Source organism: Peromyscus californicus, unplaced genomic scaffold (genome assembly GCF_007827085.1).
Source record: "Peromyscus californicus insignis strain IS unplaced genomic scaffold, ASM782708v3 Scaffold_5__1_contigs__length_169319896, whole genome shotgun sequence".
Lineage (NCBI taxonomy): Eukaryota > Metazoa > Chordata > Mammalia > Rodentia > Cricetidae > Peromyscus > Peromyscus californicus.
This window is the reverse complement of record NW_026294573.1, coordinates 137,046,394-137,066,785: the sequence shown is the minus strand read 5'-3', so window position 1 is coordinate 137,066,785 and position 20,392 is coordinate 137,046,394. Positions and strand designations below refer to the sequence as shown.

The 20,392-nt window shown below is 38.2% G+C and overlaps 1 protein-coding gene across 3 annotated transcripts in view; it reads left to right on the top strand.

The window, feature by feature from the left end:
- Positions 1 to 20,392, top strand: part of Atp6v1h (ATPase H+ transporting V1 subunit H) — a 115,117-nt gene that overhangs the window by 42,153 nt on the left and 52,572 nt on the right. For all 3 annotated transcript variants that reach the window (XM_052715405.1, XM_052715403.1, XM_052715404.1), the window contains 3 exons: positions 2,970 to 3,162; positions 10,393 to 10,571; positions 13,163 to 13,288. In XM_052715405.1, coding sequence (XP_052571365.1) covers positions 2,970 to 3,162; positions 10,393 to 10,571; positions 13,163 to 13,288 — 498 coding nt within the window. The remainder of the gene's footprint in view (positions 1 to 2,969; positions 3,163 to 10,392; positions 10,572 to 13,162; positions 13,289 to 20,392) is intronic.

Below are 20,392 nucleotides of genomic sequence, written 5' to 3'. Positions count from 1 at the left end.
TGTCGCAAAAGCCAGAAGGGCCTAAAGGAGCTGTGGAGGGGGTGGAACAACCCAAATGAAACTTACCTGATTGCCGCTGGTGAATGGGGTGGTGAGCAATCGGATGAGCTGGAGCCTGTTGTGGGTAGTCTGGGTTCAGGATCCTGGCATGCGAGGGGCTTCCAGGAGGGCCTATCTGTGTCAGGGCACCAATGCTAATGTTGTGAACTGGTGCTTGAGAGGCCTTGGTGGGTTTGGACCAAGGTGTTCCACAGAGGGTGAGACATGCCATGTGGGCTTGGCGGACGGCTGTGTGGCGCTATGGAAAGTTACACAGCAGCCACATGGAAAGTTTTTATTTTTGAAGGGAGAGAGAAAGAGAAAGGGAGAGGTGTTCAGCCTCATGAACAGAGAGATGGAATGCAGAAGAAGGAGGGGGAGGGTTTTTTTTCTTACAGGAGGGTAAAATGATGTCAGGACCCTGGGCGACCCCAAGAGGTGGTTCAGAATACTAACAGTGACAATTAAAAAATTTTTTAGAGGCTAATTGAATATGAAGAATTAACCAGATATATATTTGCTAACTTTTTTCCTTCTGAAACTAAAGCAAAGCATGATACCACCTCTTGTAGATGCAATTCTGAACGGTTTTATTAAATAAGAAATACAGAGCCAAATGTAGAGTTAAAAGCCTCCGAGGTCCGAGAGCAGTAGCTAAGAGCTGAGACCAAGACCGTCTTCTTACCACCCACTGCCCCTGCCGTCCTTCTCCTAAGAAAGAGACCTACTTCCTGTGTGTCTGTCTTTTTGTTGACTTTCTGTTCTCCCTTCTCATTGGTTGTAAACTCAACCACAAGACCTCTTCATCACTGCCTGTCTATACAGACCTCCAGGTCTCTATGGTTGGTATTGAGATTAAAGGCGTGTGTCTCCAAGCTGGCTATGTCCTTGAACACACAGAGATCTGCCTGTCATGTGATCGGGATTAAGGGCGTGTGCTACCACTGCCAGACTTCTGCTAAATGGCTTGTTATTAGCACTGACCCCCAGGCACTTTTATTTATTAACATACAAACAAAATCACATTTCAGCATAAATAAAATATCACCATAATCTCTAGGGCTGGAGTTAGGATCACAGAAATTCACATTCTTGGAGGACTGAGTAAAGATGAAATTTAGACCTTTGAGAAGGAGGCTGTCCTCTGATGTTGATGTCTGTGATTTCTGAGAAAGAACTCTAGCTAGAGTTTTCCTGCCTGGCCCACAGTCAGGACAAATCTCTGTCACCCGCCAGTCCCACAGTCGCTCAGACCCAACCAAGTAAACACAGAGACTTATATTGCTTACAAACTGTATGGCCATGGCAGGCTTCTTGTTAACCGTTCTTACACCTTAAATTAATCCATTTCCATTAATCTATACCTTGCCACATGGCTCGTGGCTTACCAGCATCTTCACATGCTGTTTGTCATGGTGGTGGCTGGCAGTGTCTCTCTGACTCAGCCTTCCACTTCCCAGCTTTATTCTCCTCCTTGTCCCGCCTATACTTCCTGCCTAGTCAATGGCCAAACAGTGTTTTATTTATTGACCAATCAGCAACACATTTGCCATACAGAACATCCCACAGCAAAGAACCTTATTCAGGGACCAAGGCTTCTTTGCTAGGTGCACTGATGGCTGGTGATGGTGTCTCTGAGGCTGTGAAGTGAGGCTTTTTCTGTTAGACCTGGAACAACTGTAACTGAATTGGCTACTGCCATGGAAAGATGTACTACCCTGTGAGGAAGTATTTGCCTGGGTGATGCTCACAGCAAGTACCTTTTGTCTGCCCTTATAGTCAACCTCTAGCTTTCCATACTGGGACCTGATATCTAACCCAGATGGTATCTAGGGCATCAGCAAAGCAAAGTATAGAAGGCTTGACTTAGTTACTAGAAGAGAGCAAAGGAATCAAGCATTAAGGTGTTGATTCTATAAAAATACATAATTTTGGAGCAGTTGAGATGCTGATAGTATTTAATAAAAGCAAGTTTATATAACAGCCTAATCTGAAAAGAACTCCTCCAGGCAGAAGAAACAATGTATAAGAAAATTAGGAATAGTCCAATAAACTCAGAAATATATACACATCACAAAAATATAGAATTGATGTAGATATATATCTCCTCCTGAGTTAATAGTTGTTAGATTTTTAAAAACTTGAGAGTTTTATTAGAATAACTTTAGATTAACAGAAAATTCAAAGTACAGATGTCTTCCCCTCCTTACAGTTTTTTCATCTTTACATTTTGGGTTAGTATGATGCACTTTTTAAAATTGATGAATTGAGCTATAGCTTATATTGGGGGACACTTTGTTGGACATTCTGTGGATTTTGTGCCTCCTTAGTTCTACTTGTCATTTTGTCTTATTTGGTAATTTCTCCTCTTTGTTGAATCTAGATATTCCTCAGGGGTATATCCTTAGATTTTTTTCTTTTATATATTCTCTCCTTCAGGACAATGAGAAAAGCCCTTTCACTTCAAATGAAAGTAGTTTCCTAGTTTTCTAGAAGCTTCTGACATTTTTCTGATCCCCAAATTCTGTGACAGACTGTATTTCTTTCCAAAAGTCATTGCCTCATTTTTTCTGGGTTTCTTAACCTATTTAAAATTCTTCCTTTGGTTGTCTAAACTCAAAACCTTGATATAAAAGTTACTTGAAAGATGTCCATTCATTTTGTCACCACTCCCTGTTGACTTTGTCTGCTACATTCCTTGTAGCATTCTCTCTTCATTCTCATTGTTTCCTGCAGCAGTTCTGCTTCCCAAGAGAGGATGATGGTCCTAGGGAGTTGAACTGTGAGTTAGCCGAGTACTGTGTGAGTGCTATAGCTCTGAGGAAGGAAGCTGAGGACAGTTCAGTGACTTGCTCTTTCCGTGTGAGCACGTTTTGTTTTTGGTATGCTGTTGTATGAAATGTTTTGTTCCCCTCTCTGCTCTTTTTCAGTATAATGGGCGTTTTGAGTAACAAGTGTGGCTTTCAACTCCAGTATCAAATGATTTTTTCCATATGGCTCCTGGCATTCAGTCCTCAAATGTGTGAACACCTTCGTCGCTATAATATCATTCCTGTTCTATCAGACATCCTTCAAGAGTCTGTCAAAGAGAAAGTAACAAGAATCATTCTTGCAGCATTCCGTGTAAGTACTCAGGGAGATTGTTGTTATTGTTGTGTGTATTTGTGTAGCATTTTTTGCTGTGATACATCTTTGAAAGGTTGAGAAGTAAGCCTTGTAACTGAATGGAATGTGTGACTTGTAGAAGAAATGCACTTTGGTTGTATTCAGATGGAGAAAGCCCCTTTTTGTTAAGGTGACTACTGCAGGAGTATTAAAGTAGTTCTTCTCTCAGGACGTGTATTTTAGTCTGGAGTTATGTTTCAAATCATAGGTCTCCTGAGTAACAGCATGCTTCTGAGTCAACTGTAAAGACTTCCAATACATAAACATTACAATTATGTTGTCAGGATATTAGAATTTTGTCAGTTATAAAAATGATCTTGAAGATGAGGAAGCATGAGGACAAGAAAGTAGCTTTGTTACATTACATAAAGTATTGTTAAGTGTTTCCTTAAAGCCATTGTCTTTCGTGAATCAGTTGTCTGCTTGGTCATTGTTTTGGTTGCCTTAGGATTCAGATGTGTTTCTGGAAGATGCCTACCCAAGTGATATTACTGAACATGTTTCATGTGCTGCTTATTACTCTGGCAGGTATCCTTCTCAGGAATTCCATTTGTTAACTGGTGGTCACCAGAGCCTTATTATAATGACTATTGTTGTTGTTAATATATGAGGATCTTGGTATTTGGATAGGTCTTTGCTTTGCAAATGGGAATGCTGAAGACAGAGGTGGCATTCCCAGTAAGCATCTGATTTGCAAATACAGGTGGTTTGCTTCAGAATCTGCTTTGAACCATTTGTTTTTGTGTTTACTTAAAATAAACAGCAAGAAGTCAAAGACAAAAAGAAGTACAGTTGTGTTTTGCAAATGTAAGTGGTATTATTAGATTTGTCAAATAATAGTCACTAATATCTGTTAGACATTTCTAATCATGTAGATATAAATATATAAATAGGCGTATGATTTTGATTTATATTTACAAATAAAGATAGCATCATATTATGGGGCTCTACAACTTTATTCTTTTAAAAATAAAAAAAATTATAATTATGTGCATATGTGAGAGGGGTTGTACATGTCTGGGTGCCCCGAGAGGCCAGGAGCAGGCATTGGATCCCGTAGGGCTAGAGTTACAGGCTGTCAGCTGTCCAGTGTCATTTCTTGGAACTGAACCTGGGTCCTCTAGAAGAGCAGGAAGTGTCCTTGGTGAGCCCTCTCTGCAGCTTCTACAATATGTAATATGTATGCTTTAATTTCTTTCTGTATAGATCTTCAGTATTCCTTTAGTTGTGTTGCATTCGACTTTGTTACTGTAAGTATTAACTGTTGCCCTATCGGTGGGGGCATGAGGTATTTGAAGTTTATTTTATACTTCCCTGAATAATTTTATATATGGTTCTGGGTATCTAATTGCTGAACCAAAGGAATACACTTTCTTTTAAAAACATTTTTTATGGTTAATACCAAATATCTTTCAAAAATGTGGCAGCTTACATTTCCATCTGCTGTGTATTGAGTTTGTTGTTCTTTTGTCTTACTACTACTTAACATTATCCCTCTTGGTTTTTATAGAATCTTCTGTGAAGAGTGAAACCATTGTGTTAAATTTTCCTTCTGTTAATAATAAAGTGAAACATCTTTTTTTGTTTATTTTCTTTTATTAGTTCTTTGAGAATTTCATACATACAAGTGTTTTGATCATGTTTACCTTTTTTCAACTCTTCCAAGTCTACCTACTCTTCCCTTCCCAAGTAGTTTTGTATCCTTTTTTGGGTTTTCTTTTCCCATCAAAGTCAATTTGTGTTGACCAAATTATTCTTAGATGTGTAGCTTTTCACTGGAGCATGGTCAACTTATCAGGGGCTGCTGAGAAAACTGATCCTTTTCCCCAGCAGCTCACAGTTGTAAATAGCTCCTCAGCTAGTGGGATTTACTCTCTCTTCCTCAATGCTATCTTCCATTCCCTTTGGAAGAGGGAGTATAGTACATATGTTCTATTTAGACTTGAGCATTCTGAAGTCTTATTCTCTGTACCTCTTCTAGTTGAGTCTCTGTGTAAGCAGAGGGTTAAGAGATGCTATAATCTATGCTATAATGGTAGGTCATTACGAGTTGTTTGATACTATGTCCATTTAGCAGAATAATAGTAGTATGTTCTCCCTTAAGACCTATGTTCTGTCTAGCCAGAGGTTCTTGGCTTAGTGCCAAGTATGGGTTTCATCTTGTGGGGTGGGTCCCTAAATCCAACCAGAAAGCTATTAGTTACTGTAATGACATTTATGCCGCTTTTATACCTGTGAGCTTGCCTTGGCAGGCTGATTGTTATTGTAGGGTTCATTGCTCATAGGGTTCATACCTGGGTAAGATTGACGGCATTGACTCTGGATACATCACAGTGGACATTGGAAAGTAGAGGATTCCATAGCTGACGGAGTCTATATTATTAGCACTTAGGATGTAATTAGTATTGATGACAGCAGAGTGCACTCAGGTTGGCTCTGAGTGCAGCTTTGTGGACAGAGAAGGAAGTTCCTGGATTTTGGGGATGACGTCCGTGCTTTTCATTTCCTTGGCCTCTCTCCTACTGTATGGGTTCTAGGATCAGGCTCAGGTTGTCAGGTTTGATGATAAGCACCCACTGTGCAATCTCACTGGCTCTATTTGCGTAACATTTTGAGGGTTGATTTGGCAGGGGTGGTGGGACTCAAGATACTGATCTTTTGTAGTACTGGGCCAAGATTTAAAGTCTGACCTGAGCTGCTTTAAGCATTGTTTGGTATCGGTTTCACCTGACCGTCCTCAGACCTTCTTCAATTTTTTGTTCTCGATTAGGTCCTCCTTTTTTCCATTTTGGATCATTATTGTGTACTTAGTGACTGTTAGAAGACAGTATCACTTGACATTGTAATATCATGTAAGAAAGAAGTGCTTGTCCATGTTGTATACCTCCTTTCAGCTTTGTTTTTATCTCCTCCCCTTTGTCTCATGTATCATTTTGTTGATGGTCAGTCCATGTGTATACTATTTATTGAAGGCCAGATACTGGAAAGCAGTGTGTTACCAAGGATGTGCAAAGATGATTGAGAAAAATATAACCTTTTCTCAGGGCCTTTGCATTTCACTTAAATCTTTTGGGTGATGGGGTAACTTGAGGAAGTCACCATGTTTATATAGTACACAAATCTCAGAGTGTCACAGAACTCTAAAATGAGACAGATTCTTTTGAGAGCTCTCTGGGTCAAGTATCAATTGGCATTGAAGATTGAGAAGTAGGGCAGCATAGCTCTTTTCTAATTTTCTTCTTGGTTTGGTGTTGAAGTGAGTTCCAAAAGGAGTAAACGTAGATGTGCATTCTAGCACTCAATAACTCATGTTGAGAGCCACCCTAGCTGTAGAACTTGAGAAGCTTCTTTCCTCAGTAGAGGGTAGTTAGTAATACTTAACTTACTTCATGATTGGTTGGTGGTTCAGTGAGATAACAGATGAAGTGCCCTACCAGTTATAAATAACTCGTTGTATTTTTTCCTGGCATTTGCCTCATCAAATCACAGAAATTTGCCTTTTCCAGAAAACTCTCTTCTCTTAATGCTGTGCTCTTACTAAATCAACATTGAGTAAGAACAGATGTGATTTGTGGGAAGCAGCACTACTATTTTACTAATATCTAAGAAGTAAACATGTTATTGATAGACCCCAGACCCAGGGTACTATCTTCTCGAGGGGGCACCCCAAGAACCCAGACTCCAGTCCAGTTGATGCAACAGCAAGAGGTGTTTATTAACGCGGCTGTGCAGTCGGGCTCCTCTGCTCCAAAGAGCAAGAGTCGCGCCTATTGCAATCACATGGGTACTTTTAAAGGAAAAACCCACAAAAACCATAAGATTACAATTCCCATACAATTTCATGGCCTGATCACAGGGTGATCACAGAGTGGGTACAGTCACGTCCGCATGCACATTCTTCCCAAACCTCGAGGGGTGGGTATCAGGGCGGGAGTGGAGTTTACACAAAGGTCACAGTGGTCCTTCCTGGAACACTTGCAACTATCCCAGTCCCAGTTGAGCACATCTCTTAACAGAAATCTTTTTACATTGTTACATTGTTACAGGGGTGATTGAGTAATGGCTGAGTCAGGTTGCCCTTGGAACTAGTTTTCTTTTTAGTTCCTTATTCTCCTGGGGCTGGGGGGGTGTAAGCCTGAAGGGTTAGGGTCTTTCATTATTTAACCTGGGCATTTTGGCTCAGATGTATAATCCCAGGATGTCAGAAGCAGAGACAGGAGCAGCAGATGTTTAAGGTCATTTTTGACTCTGCAGTAAATTTTTGGCTAGCCTGATGTGATGGCTATTCTTAGTTGTCAACTTGATTGTATTTGGAATTAACTAAAACCTCTTGCTGGGTATACTTGTGGGGAATTTTCTTGATTAAATCATTTGAAATGGGAAGATCAACCTTTAATCATCTGGGCCACACCTTGGTACTAGCCTATATATAGGACAGAAGAAGGAAGCTTTTGTTCTTTGCCTGCTTGCCCTTACTAACACTTTGATTCCTTCACTGACATTAGAGCCTACTTCTTCAGGATTCTGGCATATTTTGAAGACCAGCTGAGACATCCAGTAATAATTTCTGTGAATAAACTGAGGGCCAAACCCCAAAGCAATGTCTTTAGACATGTATGTTCTCAGATCTGTCTCATTTTCAGAAATTCTGCCCACAGTTCTCTGGTGGGTCCATACATAAGGATATGGTAAAGCCATCAGATTTATATCATCAAATAGTTGGGGAAATGTAAAAATCATCCTCAAATTACCTTAAAAAACATTTAACTGAAGAGGGAGTCTGATCATGATCTAGTCATGTCTTTAAACTCAGAAGGAAGCTTTTGTGCTGAATGCCTAAGGAAGCTTGCCGAACTGTTATGAACTGAACATGTGTACCCATTGCCAGTCATCATTTCTTTCCTCTGTTTAACTGAATGAACTTTATTTTTGAAAATGTCAGTTCCAGTTATGTAAGTGCTGGACTTATAATTACATTTTCAATTTTCAGTTCCTAAAGTTAATTGGCATGTTTGAAGGCTGTGACTAAAGCAGATGCTGACTATCAGCTTTATTGTCTAGAGTTTTTCTGTTTGTTGTCTCCCCCCCCCCCCGCTTTGGATTTGCACTTTTGATTAAAGAATTGAGTCCATTGATATTTCAAGTTATTAATGAAATGTGTGTATTAATTGTGGTCATTGTGTTGTGGATTTTTTGGTGTTGTTGTTTGGGTTCTCATTGGTATTTTGTGTTTTAATGATTTTTAATGTATTTTTTTCTACAGTGTCTCTGCTGTACTCATTCCTCTCTACAGCCTGAAATAATGCTTCCTGTATTTTCTTTAGATTTGATTTGTTAGATACAATTTTTTAAAGGCTGTTTATGTTGTGGGAAGTTTTCTTCTTCAATCATAGTAGATAAGTTTTTCTGGCTGTATTAGTCTAGGTTAGCCATCATAGTCTTTTGGACTTGGAATGCATTGTTCCAGGATCTTCTAGATTTCAAAGTTTCCATTAAAAAATCAGCTGTTAATTCTGATGGGTTTTCCTTTATATATGACTTGTGTGTTTTTTTTTTTTTCTCTTGTAGCTTCCAATGCTACAAGAGAAAAATACACTTAGCATTCTTTGTTAAGTATATTTAGTGTTTTAACTGTGATATACTCTGGGGATTTTCTTTTCTGGCTTTGTCTATTTGGTATTCTCTGTGCTTCTTGCATTTGTATGGGTGAATTTTTCCTTAGTTTTGGAAAGTTTTCTTCTATGATCTTGTTGAAGATTTATGCCACTGACTTGGGATTTTTCTCCATCTATGTCTATAATTCAAAGGTTTGCTTTTTTCATGGTGTTCCGTATTTCCTGTCTGTCCTTTTCTGTGTTTTTAGACAATTTTTTAAAAATATTTCTTGCCTATTTGTTCTAGATCCTCTACTTTATCTTCTAGTCCTGATATTCTATTTTCTCTTGATTCATTCTTCTTATAAGACTTTCCTTTGAGTTTTCTAGTTGAACTGTTGGGATTTTCAGTTTCATCTTCATTTCAGCTTGAGCCATCTTGAGTGTTTCTATCTCCTGATTGAATTCCATTCTCAAGTCTTGTTTTCTTGTGCATCGCTCAGGCATTTAGTCTCCTTAAGTTCTTTCTCCTTGATTTCATTTAACTGTTCCTTTGTGTCTTCTCTAAACTCTGAATTCTTTGAGGATATTTAAGATTGTTCTTTTAATTCTGCATCTTGGAGTTCATCTAGATAATTATCATTGGCAAGCATTTCTACAGGACTGGTAGGTTTTGGAGAGAAGATGTTTGCTTATTACTCTTTCATATTGTTGATAGTTTTCTAAAATTGACTCTGTGCATGTGGACCTCTTTTCTTAGTTCTGAATCTTTTATGTACAGAGCAAGTTGGGGCAGAAGAGAGAATATTCTGGTGGGTTGGGTCTGTAGGTTAGAAATGGATTAGGTGGAATGAAGCCAGGTGATAGAGGATACGGGGCTGGTATACAGGATGTGTTTCGTGTTCCAAGCTTGGAATGTAGAAAGGTAGATCTTGCTGGATAAAAATGTTGGATATAGTATGGGAAAGTCCTGTTGCTTGAGGGATAGGTAGGGAGGATCCTGGCTGAAGCCTAGAGCTCCTTTGCTGTGAAGGCAAGGGAGGAAGACACAAGAAATCTGACTACTGAGTGTTTTGGTTGGAGGCAGTGCAGAAGGGATCTATGAGTGGGTGCAGGTAGGGTGCATCCTGGTGGAAGCCTACTGTTTGGTTGTGGTACAGGCTGGAGACATTAGACTAGCCTGGTACACAGGTTGTTAGACTTGGGTAGATCTAACTGGGTGAAGAAAAGGCATGTGTGGGGAGGTAAAGGAGACTTACCAAGGTAGACCTGGAAGAGGACATGGGAATTCTGAGGTAGTACAGACAGTGACTGATCTGACTTCTTCAAGGAGATTGCATCTCTTAAAACTTCTACTACTTCACAAAAATGCTGTAGGCTAGCAGCTAAACTTTTTATAATATTGACCTTTGGAGGACATTTCAGATTTAAACTAGAGGTATTTCATACTCAGAAATAGACTTTTGTTTAGAACTCAGGAACGAAGGATTCTAGATAGAGTCACCTCTTAAAAGTATTGATTAAATGGGAAACTAGAAGGAAGATAGATGTCTGCAAATATCATATACTTTCTCCATGTCTCTGTCCAACCCAGAATTTCTTAGAAAAATCAACTGAAAGAGAAACTCGCCAAGAATATGCTCTGGCTATGATTCAATGCAAAGTCCTTAAACAGTTGGAGAACTTGGAGCAGCAGAAGTATGATGATGAAGATATCAGTGAAGACATCAAATTTCTTTTGGAAAAACTTGGTGAGAGTGTCCAGGACCTTAGGTGTGTTATCATCATCATTATCATTATTATTTGAGATAGGGTCTCATTATGTAGCCCTGGCTGCCCTGGAACTCACTGTGTATACCAGACTGGCCTCAACAGAGATCTTCCCACCTCTGCTGTGATTAAAGGCATATACCACCACACTTGTCATTAATATTCTTTTAAAAATTGCTACATACTAAATCTGTTGAGATTTGTTTGACCTTGGACAGAAGGGATCCTGCCTTAGTTTTCTGAGTGGCTGGATTTATAGATGCGCACAGTGGGTTATATAACTTTTAAAGTAGATTTGAATTGATTGCAAAGTATCAAAATCTTATTTCCCTACAATATACTATGTTTTCTGCTGAAGCATCCTACATTGTTAACCATAGGTTAGAGCATTTGACTGTCCTTATTTGTAGAGATTCCCATCATTTTCTTTATATAACACTAGTTGGGTGGTGAATATAGCTGACTTATATCTGTTTTTATTATTAAGTTTAGGATGAATATGAAAAACGCTAGTTTACTTACACTTACTTGTTTATATTAAATAACTATTCAAACAGGCATTCTGGTCAACCTACCCTCTATATGCTGATAATGCTGAATTGTCAGTCAGCATTAATGGTTATATCTTTTAAAACTGTACTTGAAAGTAAGTCCAAGCATGTATTGATACTGTTTGTTTAGTAGCTCTATTAGTTATTTTTCTCATTTTGTTATCACATTGAATGAAAATAAAGTATTAATCCCTCCAAATGAGAGTAAAGACTATTACCTACATTCTTTGGTCAAATGAAGCCGGTTTTATTTTCTTTCAGACAGGGCTATCTCCCTAAAGCGGGGTTTTAAAAATAGCTCTAAACATAGGAAAAAGTGTGGCTTATATAGCAAACAAAACAAAAAACAACCACAATAACAAACAGAACAAGCAAACCTGCAAGGTCAGGGAGTTTTCAAGGACTGGGGGATTTCCAGAGGAATTTTGGTTACATAGGAGCATGTCTGAACATTTCAAAATTATTTGACAGAATATCTTATCAGGGTATATTCAAGATGTGCATCAAACTTCTTAGGGTGGGGAGCATGTCAAATCTAGAAAGAGGAGGTAAAGCATGGTCAACTTGAATTTTGCAGCAAACAGAAATGGACTTATTCTGCCCTTATTTAAAAAAAAAAATGGCTTCCATGCTTAAGATGGAGTCAGGCTGGTGCTTCAGTTCCTGTGATCAAATCCCCTGACAGGAAACTTAGGGAGAAAAGTTTATGTTGATTCAGTTCCAGAGTATGTGCCCTCTATTCTGGGGTGGGGTGGAGGATGCCATGGTGGCAGGAGCTGTGACAGCTGTCATATTGCATCTGCAGTCAGGAAATAGGGAGGGATGACTGCTTGTGCTCAGGTCACCTTCTTACCCAGTCCAGGATCCCAACCTAGGGAACAGTACTGTTTAAAATGGGCAAGTCTTTGTGTCTTGTCTTCATTGCTTTCTTGTCACTGTGATAAAATAATAAAATACCCTGACAAAAGCAACCACTTTAAGGGAGAAAGTATTTGTTAGTTTACAGCTGTCGAGGGATGTAGTCTATAATGAGAAGGACGTGGCAACAGATGGAGAAGGTGTAGTGGCAGCAGCAGGAGTCTGGCTGGTCACATTGCATCTGCACTCAGAAAGCAGAGAGTGAACAGGAAATTGAGTCTGTCTGAAAAGCCTCGAGGTCCATCCTTAGTAACCCACTTCCAATAAGAGTCACCTCTGGAACATTCCACTGTCATCTCAAAGCCCTACAGTCGTGGCCAGAGGCATGTCTCAGTTTATTCTAGATCTTATCAAGTTAACAGATCAACTCACAGTAACTAAACCACATTTAAAACAACCGAGTTACTGTACATATAGTTATTGATTTTTGAATTATAATGTATTGAGTTTATTAATATATACAGATTGTTTGCTCTTAATTTTGAAAGAGATTATTTCAACAAATCATTTCTATATTATTGGTAGTCATAATACTTAAAATTTATACAGATACACATGATTTTTGTTTTTGTGATATAGTAGGGTATGCTATTTTATTTTAAGAGTCTCTGCTTTGTACATATGTTCACAATAATATATCTACTGACCTGGCAAATTACACTGCTTTGACATCATGGTAGAAATTATCATTTTTCCCCACTAATACATAGTCATATATTTATTGGGAGTAAAGATTCTGGGAACAAACAATGATTTTAATATTTCACAGCCATCAATTTTGGCATTGTTGGACCTTAGTTCCTATGATTTGTTGGAGATAAAACTGTTTAAACTTACAGTAGTGGTTTATATATAGAGGGCACCCATTCTTTATAGTTGTTATTTTCATTATTTTTTGAGACAGAGTCTCATTATATAGTCTTGGTTGGCCTAGAACCAGATATATAGATCAAGTTGGCCTTGAACTAACAGAGATCTGTCTGCCTCTGCTTCCCAAGTACTGGGATTAGAGGTGTGTGTCATCAAGACTCGCTTCAGTCTATGAAATTTAGTGATATGTTAATTTGCTTAATTTTAGAGTAACTCAGATTCTTATAACTGGAATTTATTCTTAAAATTTTATAGCTCATTTGATGAATACAGTTCAGAGCTTAAATCTGGAAGGCTGGAGTGGAGTCCTGTACACAAGTCTGAGAAATTTTGGAGAGAGAATGCTGTGAGGTTAAATGAGAAGAACTATGAACTCTTGAAGTAAGTTTGGATCACATGTTGTGCTTTTTAATTATTCAGATCTCGTTAACATTTGGCGTTGTTAGTCCCTAAGAATGAGGTTTTCTGTGGTTTTAGTTTATGCTTTCTTGCTGAATTATGTGTTGAATGCCTTTTATGCTTTTGATCAATTAGATGTCATTTTCTCTTGGAGAAGTGCATGCTCAACTTGATGAGTTCTTTTATTTTATGGGAATTTGATATTTTGAACATGATTTTTTTGTTATGTATTTGTAGCTGAAGTTTTTTTCCAGTTCTGTCTGGCCCACGGTCAGGACAAATCTCTCTCACCCGCTAGTCCAGTTTTCAAAAAGTAAGGTTTTAACTTTTACATAGTAAAATTACATATAACAAAACAATTATTAAGCAAGAATTACAGTTACATTATCTAGTCTATTTGTATTTGGCAAAATTAAAGAAGATATCCTATCTATCTTATATTTGTGAGTCTAAGGTTTTATATCTAATTTATCTTTTATTATAGCTAAGGAAATTATAACTATTTAGTTTTTAACTACATCAAAGATATAATATTACCTGAGAAATGGGAGAAGGATGAAAGCAACTTTGGGAGTCTTGTAAGAGTGGACAGATACAGCTGGCAGCCTGGACAGTCATCCAAAGTTTTTTTGTAAAGTTGGGGCATCTGTCTTTAGCCCATAGGTCTAGAGTCTCTCAGTCACTTTTTTCTGTGTCCTGTAGAATGTCTGGCAGTTTTCTCTGCAAAGCAGGAACCTGAAGGACCATTTTGTCAAACAAAGTTCAGTGGTCACCTTCTTAAGGGTCCTACGTGTCCAGTCGATACATTTTTTTAAGCAGTCCAGACAAGAACAGTTTCTTGTCCAAATGGTTATTTTTGCCAAAAAGAAGATAAGCTCCGTATAGCGTGTCTTTGATGCCCATCCTCCTCTCTGAAGTAAATCTGGTGCTGTCAGGAACAGACATGTCTCACTGTCCAGAAAGTCTAAATTTTAAAAAATATTTTAAATGCCATATTTTGTAGGTCTTTAAAATGTTTAAAGATTACCTGTCTATCTAAAATGTATCTATGTATACCTAAAAAACTTAACTAACATGTTATAAGTTTGACTATCATAAAAGACTAATTATTAATCTATCTTAATTATCCATTACAATCTAAATGAGTTACATAAACATAATACCTTAAACAAAAATAAAAATATATATATACAGTATAACAAAATTAAGTTTAAATTTGTATCAATAAACTAAAATCCATAACAATGTAAAACATTTTAAACAAATTACTCTTTAAAAGTAGATTCAATAATCTACCCTTTCATCCTATTATATCTAAAGTGCTATGGGATGTTCTGTATGTTAAATGTGTTGCTCTGATTAGTTAATAAATAAAATACTGATTGGTCAGTAGCCAGGCAGGAAGTATAGGCGGGACAAGGAGAAAAGAGAATTCTGGGAACAGGAAGGCTGAGTCAGGAGATGCTGCCAACTTGCGCCATGAGTACTGGTAAGATACTGGTAAGCCGCGAGCCATGTGACAAGGTATAGATTTATAAAAATGGGTTAATTTAAGATTAAAAAAAAACTAGATAACAAGAAGCCTGCCACGACCATATAGTTTGTAAACAATATAAGTCTCTGTGTGTTTTCTCTGTTGGGGCTGTGAGACTGACGGGTGAGAGAGATTTGTCCTGACTGTGGGCCAGGCAAGACTGGCAAAATTCAGCTACATGTATTCATTGAGACTATTCTCATTTTGTTTCATGCCATTTTACTCTTTATATGTGTCCTTGATAAACACAAGCTTTTAACTTTAAGAGACTCAATCTACTAATATTTCTATGTATGGCTAGTGCTTTTCTATGTCTTGATTAAGATTTTGCCTATGAAGGGCACAAGGATATCCTTGTATTTTTAATTTTGATCTTTTTCTGTGGTACTGGGATTGAACATACCAGGCAAGTAGGCTGTTTTCCATATTTTCTTTTCTTTTCTTTTTTAAAGGTTTTCTTTCTTTTCTTTTTTTCTCTTACCCCTTTCCTCACCCTGCCCCCCTTTGTTTTAAAATGAAGACTCACTTTGTAGCCCAGGCTTGACCTGGAATTCCTGGCAATCCTCTTGACTGAGCCTCCATGCTGGGATTACAGGTGTGTGTTCTTGTTCTCTGCCTGCCTGCCCTTCCCTTTCTTTTTTGAAAGAGCCTTACTAAATAGTATTACCAAATCTGCTATGGCAGTTAATAAATCTTAAGTATGTAATAGTTTCTCCATTAAAACAACATATTAAATGATATATACACTAAGCAGTTATCTTTTTATTCTATTCTATGTATAGAAACTTTGTTGTTTAACCTTATATTTAGATCTCCAGTCTATCAGGAGTTGAATTGTGGTTGTGAAGTAGGAATCAAAATTCACTCTTCCCCTCTTTATATGATATCTAATTGAAAATAGTACTTCCTAGGTTGGGGGTGTGGCTCAATGGGTAAGAGTGATGCTTGCTCTACATTCATTAGGATCCCTAGCACTTACATAAAAAGCTGGGTGTGATGTGGGAGGGTGGACAGAGATAGGAGGATTCCCAGTGCTTACCACCAGCTAACCTAACCAAAAAATTGGCAAGTTCTATGTTCAGTGAGTGCTGCAAGCTACAGGAAAATGTAAAGGAATTCAGCTACTATCACAAAAGCTACTACTTGGAAAGGTCAAGGACTTCTCCAAAGGCCAAGCCATGGCTTAAGAAGTCTTGGTGATATTTTAGCTTTTTTATATATGTTAACTGATTCCTACAATGATTTTCTTGTAATGCTATGCATGCTTCCAAGAACTCCTAACAGTGTATTTATCTAAAACACCTATCAAGCATCCAAGACCAAACAATCTCCTTAACTAAGGTAACACCCTTATGGAAACAATACCTGTTTCCTAGGTCAGGCGTGGCGGATAGCTTTATTTCTTGTGCAATTTAAGCCGAGACCCTCCTTTCTTATACAGCCTTAGTGGTATTTATTCTAGCAGTATAGACTTCTAACATTATACCTTTTTTGATATACTAACCAATCATTAACTCTCTGTTGACCTCCTTCTTTACCCCTCCCCTTTTGGGTTGTAAAAAGAAAGCCTGACTGTCACTGCCTGAGGAAAAGTTTTGTCTGCATTTATGACCCTGTAGGAATTCAAGCCTGATGACCTTGCTTTGGCTAGAGCACTGCTATTGCATGGGCATATAACTGTAAACCTCAGAGACTTAAGGAGGATTTTGACTGGGGAACTAGATGGAGAACTAGAAGAATGAGATGGAAGATGAGGAAGAGCCAGATGGGAAAGAATGAGATGGGTAAAAGTGAGATGAGAAAGACCAAGATGGGACAGAACTAAGATGAGAGAATTAAGATAGAACTTAGAGGAGACAGCAGATAAAGGTAGAGAGAAATCAGGCAAGAAAGGAGCTAGGCTTGAGTACAGAACTGTAGCTGTGTAGATAGAATCTTATCCCAGAGGAATAAGGTAGATGGACTAAGAGCTCGGTGTACTTAGATACTTTTCCTAAAAGTAATTCTCGCTGTTCGTAGCCTCTCTTCTGAGCCCCTGGGAATAAGATTATTAAGGATGGTCTTTAATAATATTTGAGAAGTGAGAGACTGTGTCTCAAGGGATTAAGGCAGAGAAAGACACCAGATGGCCTTCTGACCTCTGCATGTATGTACACAAAATTAAAAAACAAAAATAGCTTTTCCTTTTGGGTTCTGTAGCTCTGTCCTTGTCATGATAAGATGACTAAATGTGTGCATCTTCCTTTTGTAGTGAGATGTTTATATACCACATACTTAATCTATTTAAAACATACACTTTAGTGATTTTTAGTATATTTACAGTTGTTTGTAACTACCAGTACTGTTAATTTTGGAACATTTTCATTACTTGAAAAAGAAATCCCAGTGCCCCTTAGCTGTTACCTTCTTACACAACTCATTTGTTGACCTTAAACAACCTTTCATCTGCTTTATGTTTCTATGAATTTGTCCATTACAGAAATTTTATATAAATGTTATAATTTATTTGTCTTAAAAATGTTTTATTAGTTGGGTGGTAGTGATGCACACCTTTAATCCCAGCACTTGGGAGGCAGAGGCAGGTGAATGTGAATTTTAGGCCAGCCTGGTCTGTGAAGGAAGTTCCAAGACAGTCAGGGCTACATAGAGAACTCCGTCTTGAAAAACCAAACAAAAAAAATCTTTTATTAATTTATGATAAATTTTGTACATATACAGTGCATTGTGATTGCTGTCAGACCTCACCCTTTCTTTTCTTTCTCTCATCTCTAACTCACCCACCTCCTTTGTACAAGACTCTTTCCCTCATTCATGTTGTTTTTGTTCTTTTGACACTGGTGTCTTTCACTTACTGTGTATTCATAGTTCATGCTATATTTCTTCATATAGATGGATAGTACTCCAGCGTACATATAAGACCACTTGCTGTTATAACTCAAAAGTTCATGGACTTCTTTCTGCTTTTGTTTATGAAGAGTGATCCCACTAATAATGCTTACTGTACAAGTTGATGTGGGAGCATGTATTTTCATATCTTTTGCTTGAGGCAGCTAGTCATACTGCATCTGCAGTCAAGAAGTAGGAGAGGGACTGGGAAGTTGGAGATGGCTCAGTGGTTAAGAGCACTTGCTGCTCTTCCAGAGGACCCAGATTTGATTTCCAGCACCCACATAGCACCATCTGTAACTCCTGTTCAGGAGGATTGACTGCCCTCTTCTGGCCTCTGCAGGCATCAGGCATGCATGTAGACAAAACACGCAAAGAAGCAGAGGGGCATGAATGCTGTGTTCAGTCCACTTTCTCCTTTTTTATGCAGTCTGCCTAATCCCAGCCTAGTATTGGAATCCTGAGTCATATGGTAACTATGTTTAACTCTTTGTGGGAACTGCCAGACTAGTTTTCAAAGTGGCTGTACAGTTTGTATGATTCTGATTTCTGTGCCTTTTAATCAAGATTGGGGATTGAACCAGGGCTTCATCCATACTAGGCAAACTCTGTAGTACTGTACACTAGCCCAAGACTTATAATTATTTGGATTTGGGCCTTTTGACTTTAATTGTCTTAGGGTATGTAATGATATTCTACTGCCACCCCCCCACACACACACACACTGGGTTTTGTTGTTGTATTGTTGTATTTCCTGATTTCCTGACAGTTAATTATCTCAATTATCTTTTCTTATTCTTACTGATCTTTTGTCTATCTTTTAAGGAAAAGCACCTATTTAGATCTTGGTTCCTGTTTTTGTTTGTTTGTTTGTTTTTGTTTGTTTAGGTTGCCTTTTTGGTATTTAGTTGTAAGGGTTCTTTATATAGGTCCTCCTTCACTTACACTGGAGTTACATATTGATAAACACATTGTATGGTGAAAGTTCATTTAATACACTTAAGCTACCAGGCATCATAGCTTAGTAACACAGTGCACTCTTGACTGTGAGTTGTTTATCCTTGTGACCATCTGAAACCTGTGACCCCTGTCTGTCCCATCTCTCAGAAGTACACCATAGTGCAAGCTGATAGCCTGATTAAGGCTGTAATTAAAAGTTCAAATCATGAGTTTGCCCTTGTGAGCTGGGGGCATCTGTATTCTGTGGATGCAAATCTGTATCATATTGGATTGGAAATATTTGTCTAATTGTGTGTGCTGCCTTCTTACTGTCTTGATAGTGTCCTTTTAAAGTTTTAAAATCAAGTCCACTGTTAACTTTTCTTTGGTTCCTTCTGCTTTTGGTATCATAATAAAGAATTTATTGTCAAACTCAGGTCATGAAGATGTACCCAAAAATTTCCCTCTCTTTCCTTCTACTTCTCCCTTCCCCTTCTCTCTTTCTGTGTCTGTGGGATATGTGTATACACACACACACACACACACACACACACACACTCTTTGTGCTGAATTTTTTGTAACCTGATTTTATGAGAGAGTGTCCTCATATACTTTCTTCACCCTTAGTACACATCTTCTGTTAGCATGTTTTATATTTTTAATACAGGGTCTTGTATACTTCTGACTAGCCTTGAACTTGAGAGCCTCTTTTAGCCTCACAAATGCTAGGATACAGGTATATGCCACCTCATCCAGCTAATTTCCTATTTTACGTTAGTGTATGCTTATTATGGTCAGTGAACCTTTGTCTCAGTAGTAGTTATAGTTATAATGCTTATTTTCCCTGCTTTCACAGTACACAGAAGAAAGCTGTCATTTGTTCCCATGTCCCACAGTCTCACTAACTAGGCTCAGGTTCTGTCCATTTTTGCTTCACAGACTTTGCCGAAGCACTTCAGAGGCAAAAATCTTCTCTATCATCATTTTCTGCACTGGGCCATTGTTAAGGCCTTTACCTGCACACAGAATCATGGATTTCCCCTTTTTCCGTATTAAAGGTTATACCTGAAGGCTATCTACTTGTTTTCTTCCCTTCTCTATTCAGTTCTTCAAGTGAGTCCCATGTTTTTTGGTTCCTAGCCTGGGAGTTCTTGAACACAGATCTAATGAGTACCCTTTCCTTTTTATCTTCAGCTATAGGAAATGGCAAGCTAGTACCTCTGTCTCATCCTCTCTTTTATCCAATTTACCCAGGAAATCAGAGGTTAAAGTAGAGGATGATAGCATATGTCTTTCCCCCATTGTAATTCCTTCCTTACTCAAGTGAGTTTCTGCTGAGTAGCTATTCTAGCCTCAGTTGCATTTTTATTAGACATAGCAGCAGCTGTGCAACTGCCATGGTTAACTGCTTACTGGCAGTTTTGTCCCATATGTGCTATTTTCAAAGAATGTAGCATATGCTCTAGACCTTGAACAGCTCTTAGCATGTTCTCGTACTCATGGAACAGAACCTACTCATCAAACAGGCACACTACTCCATATTATGTAAAAGATAGCCATCTAAGGCTCCCACAAATAGACACTAACTTCAGATGGCTCAGCATTAGTTATATGTCTTACTCCCCATAGCAAGGCCCGTTGTAATTCTACTATAACAAGAGTATACCACATACCACACAGGGAGAGACTACTACCCATGCTGAAACTACCCTCATGGATGGTCTACT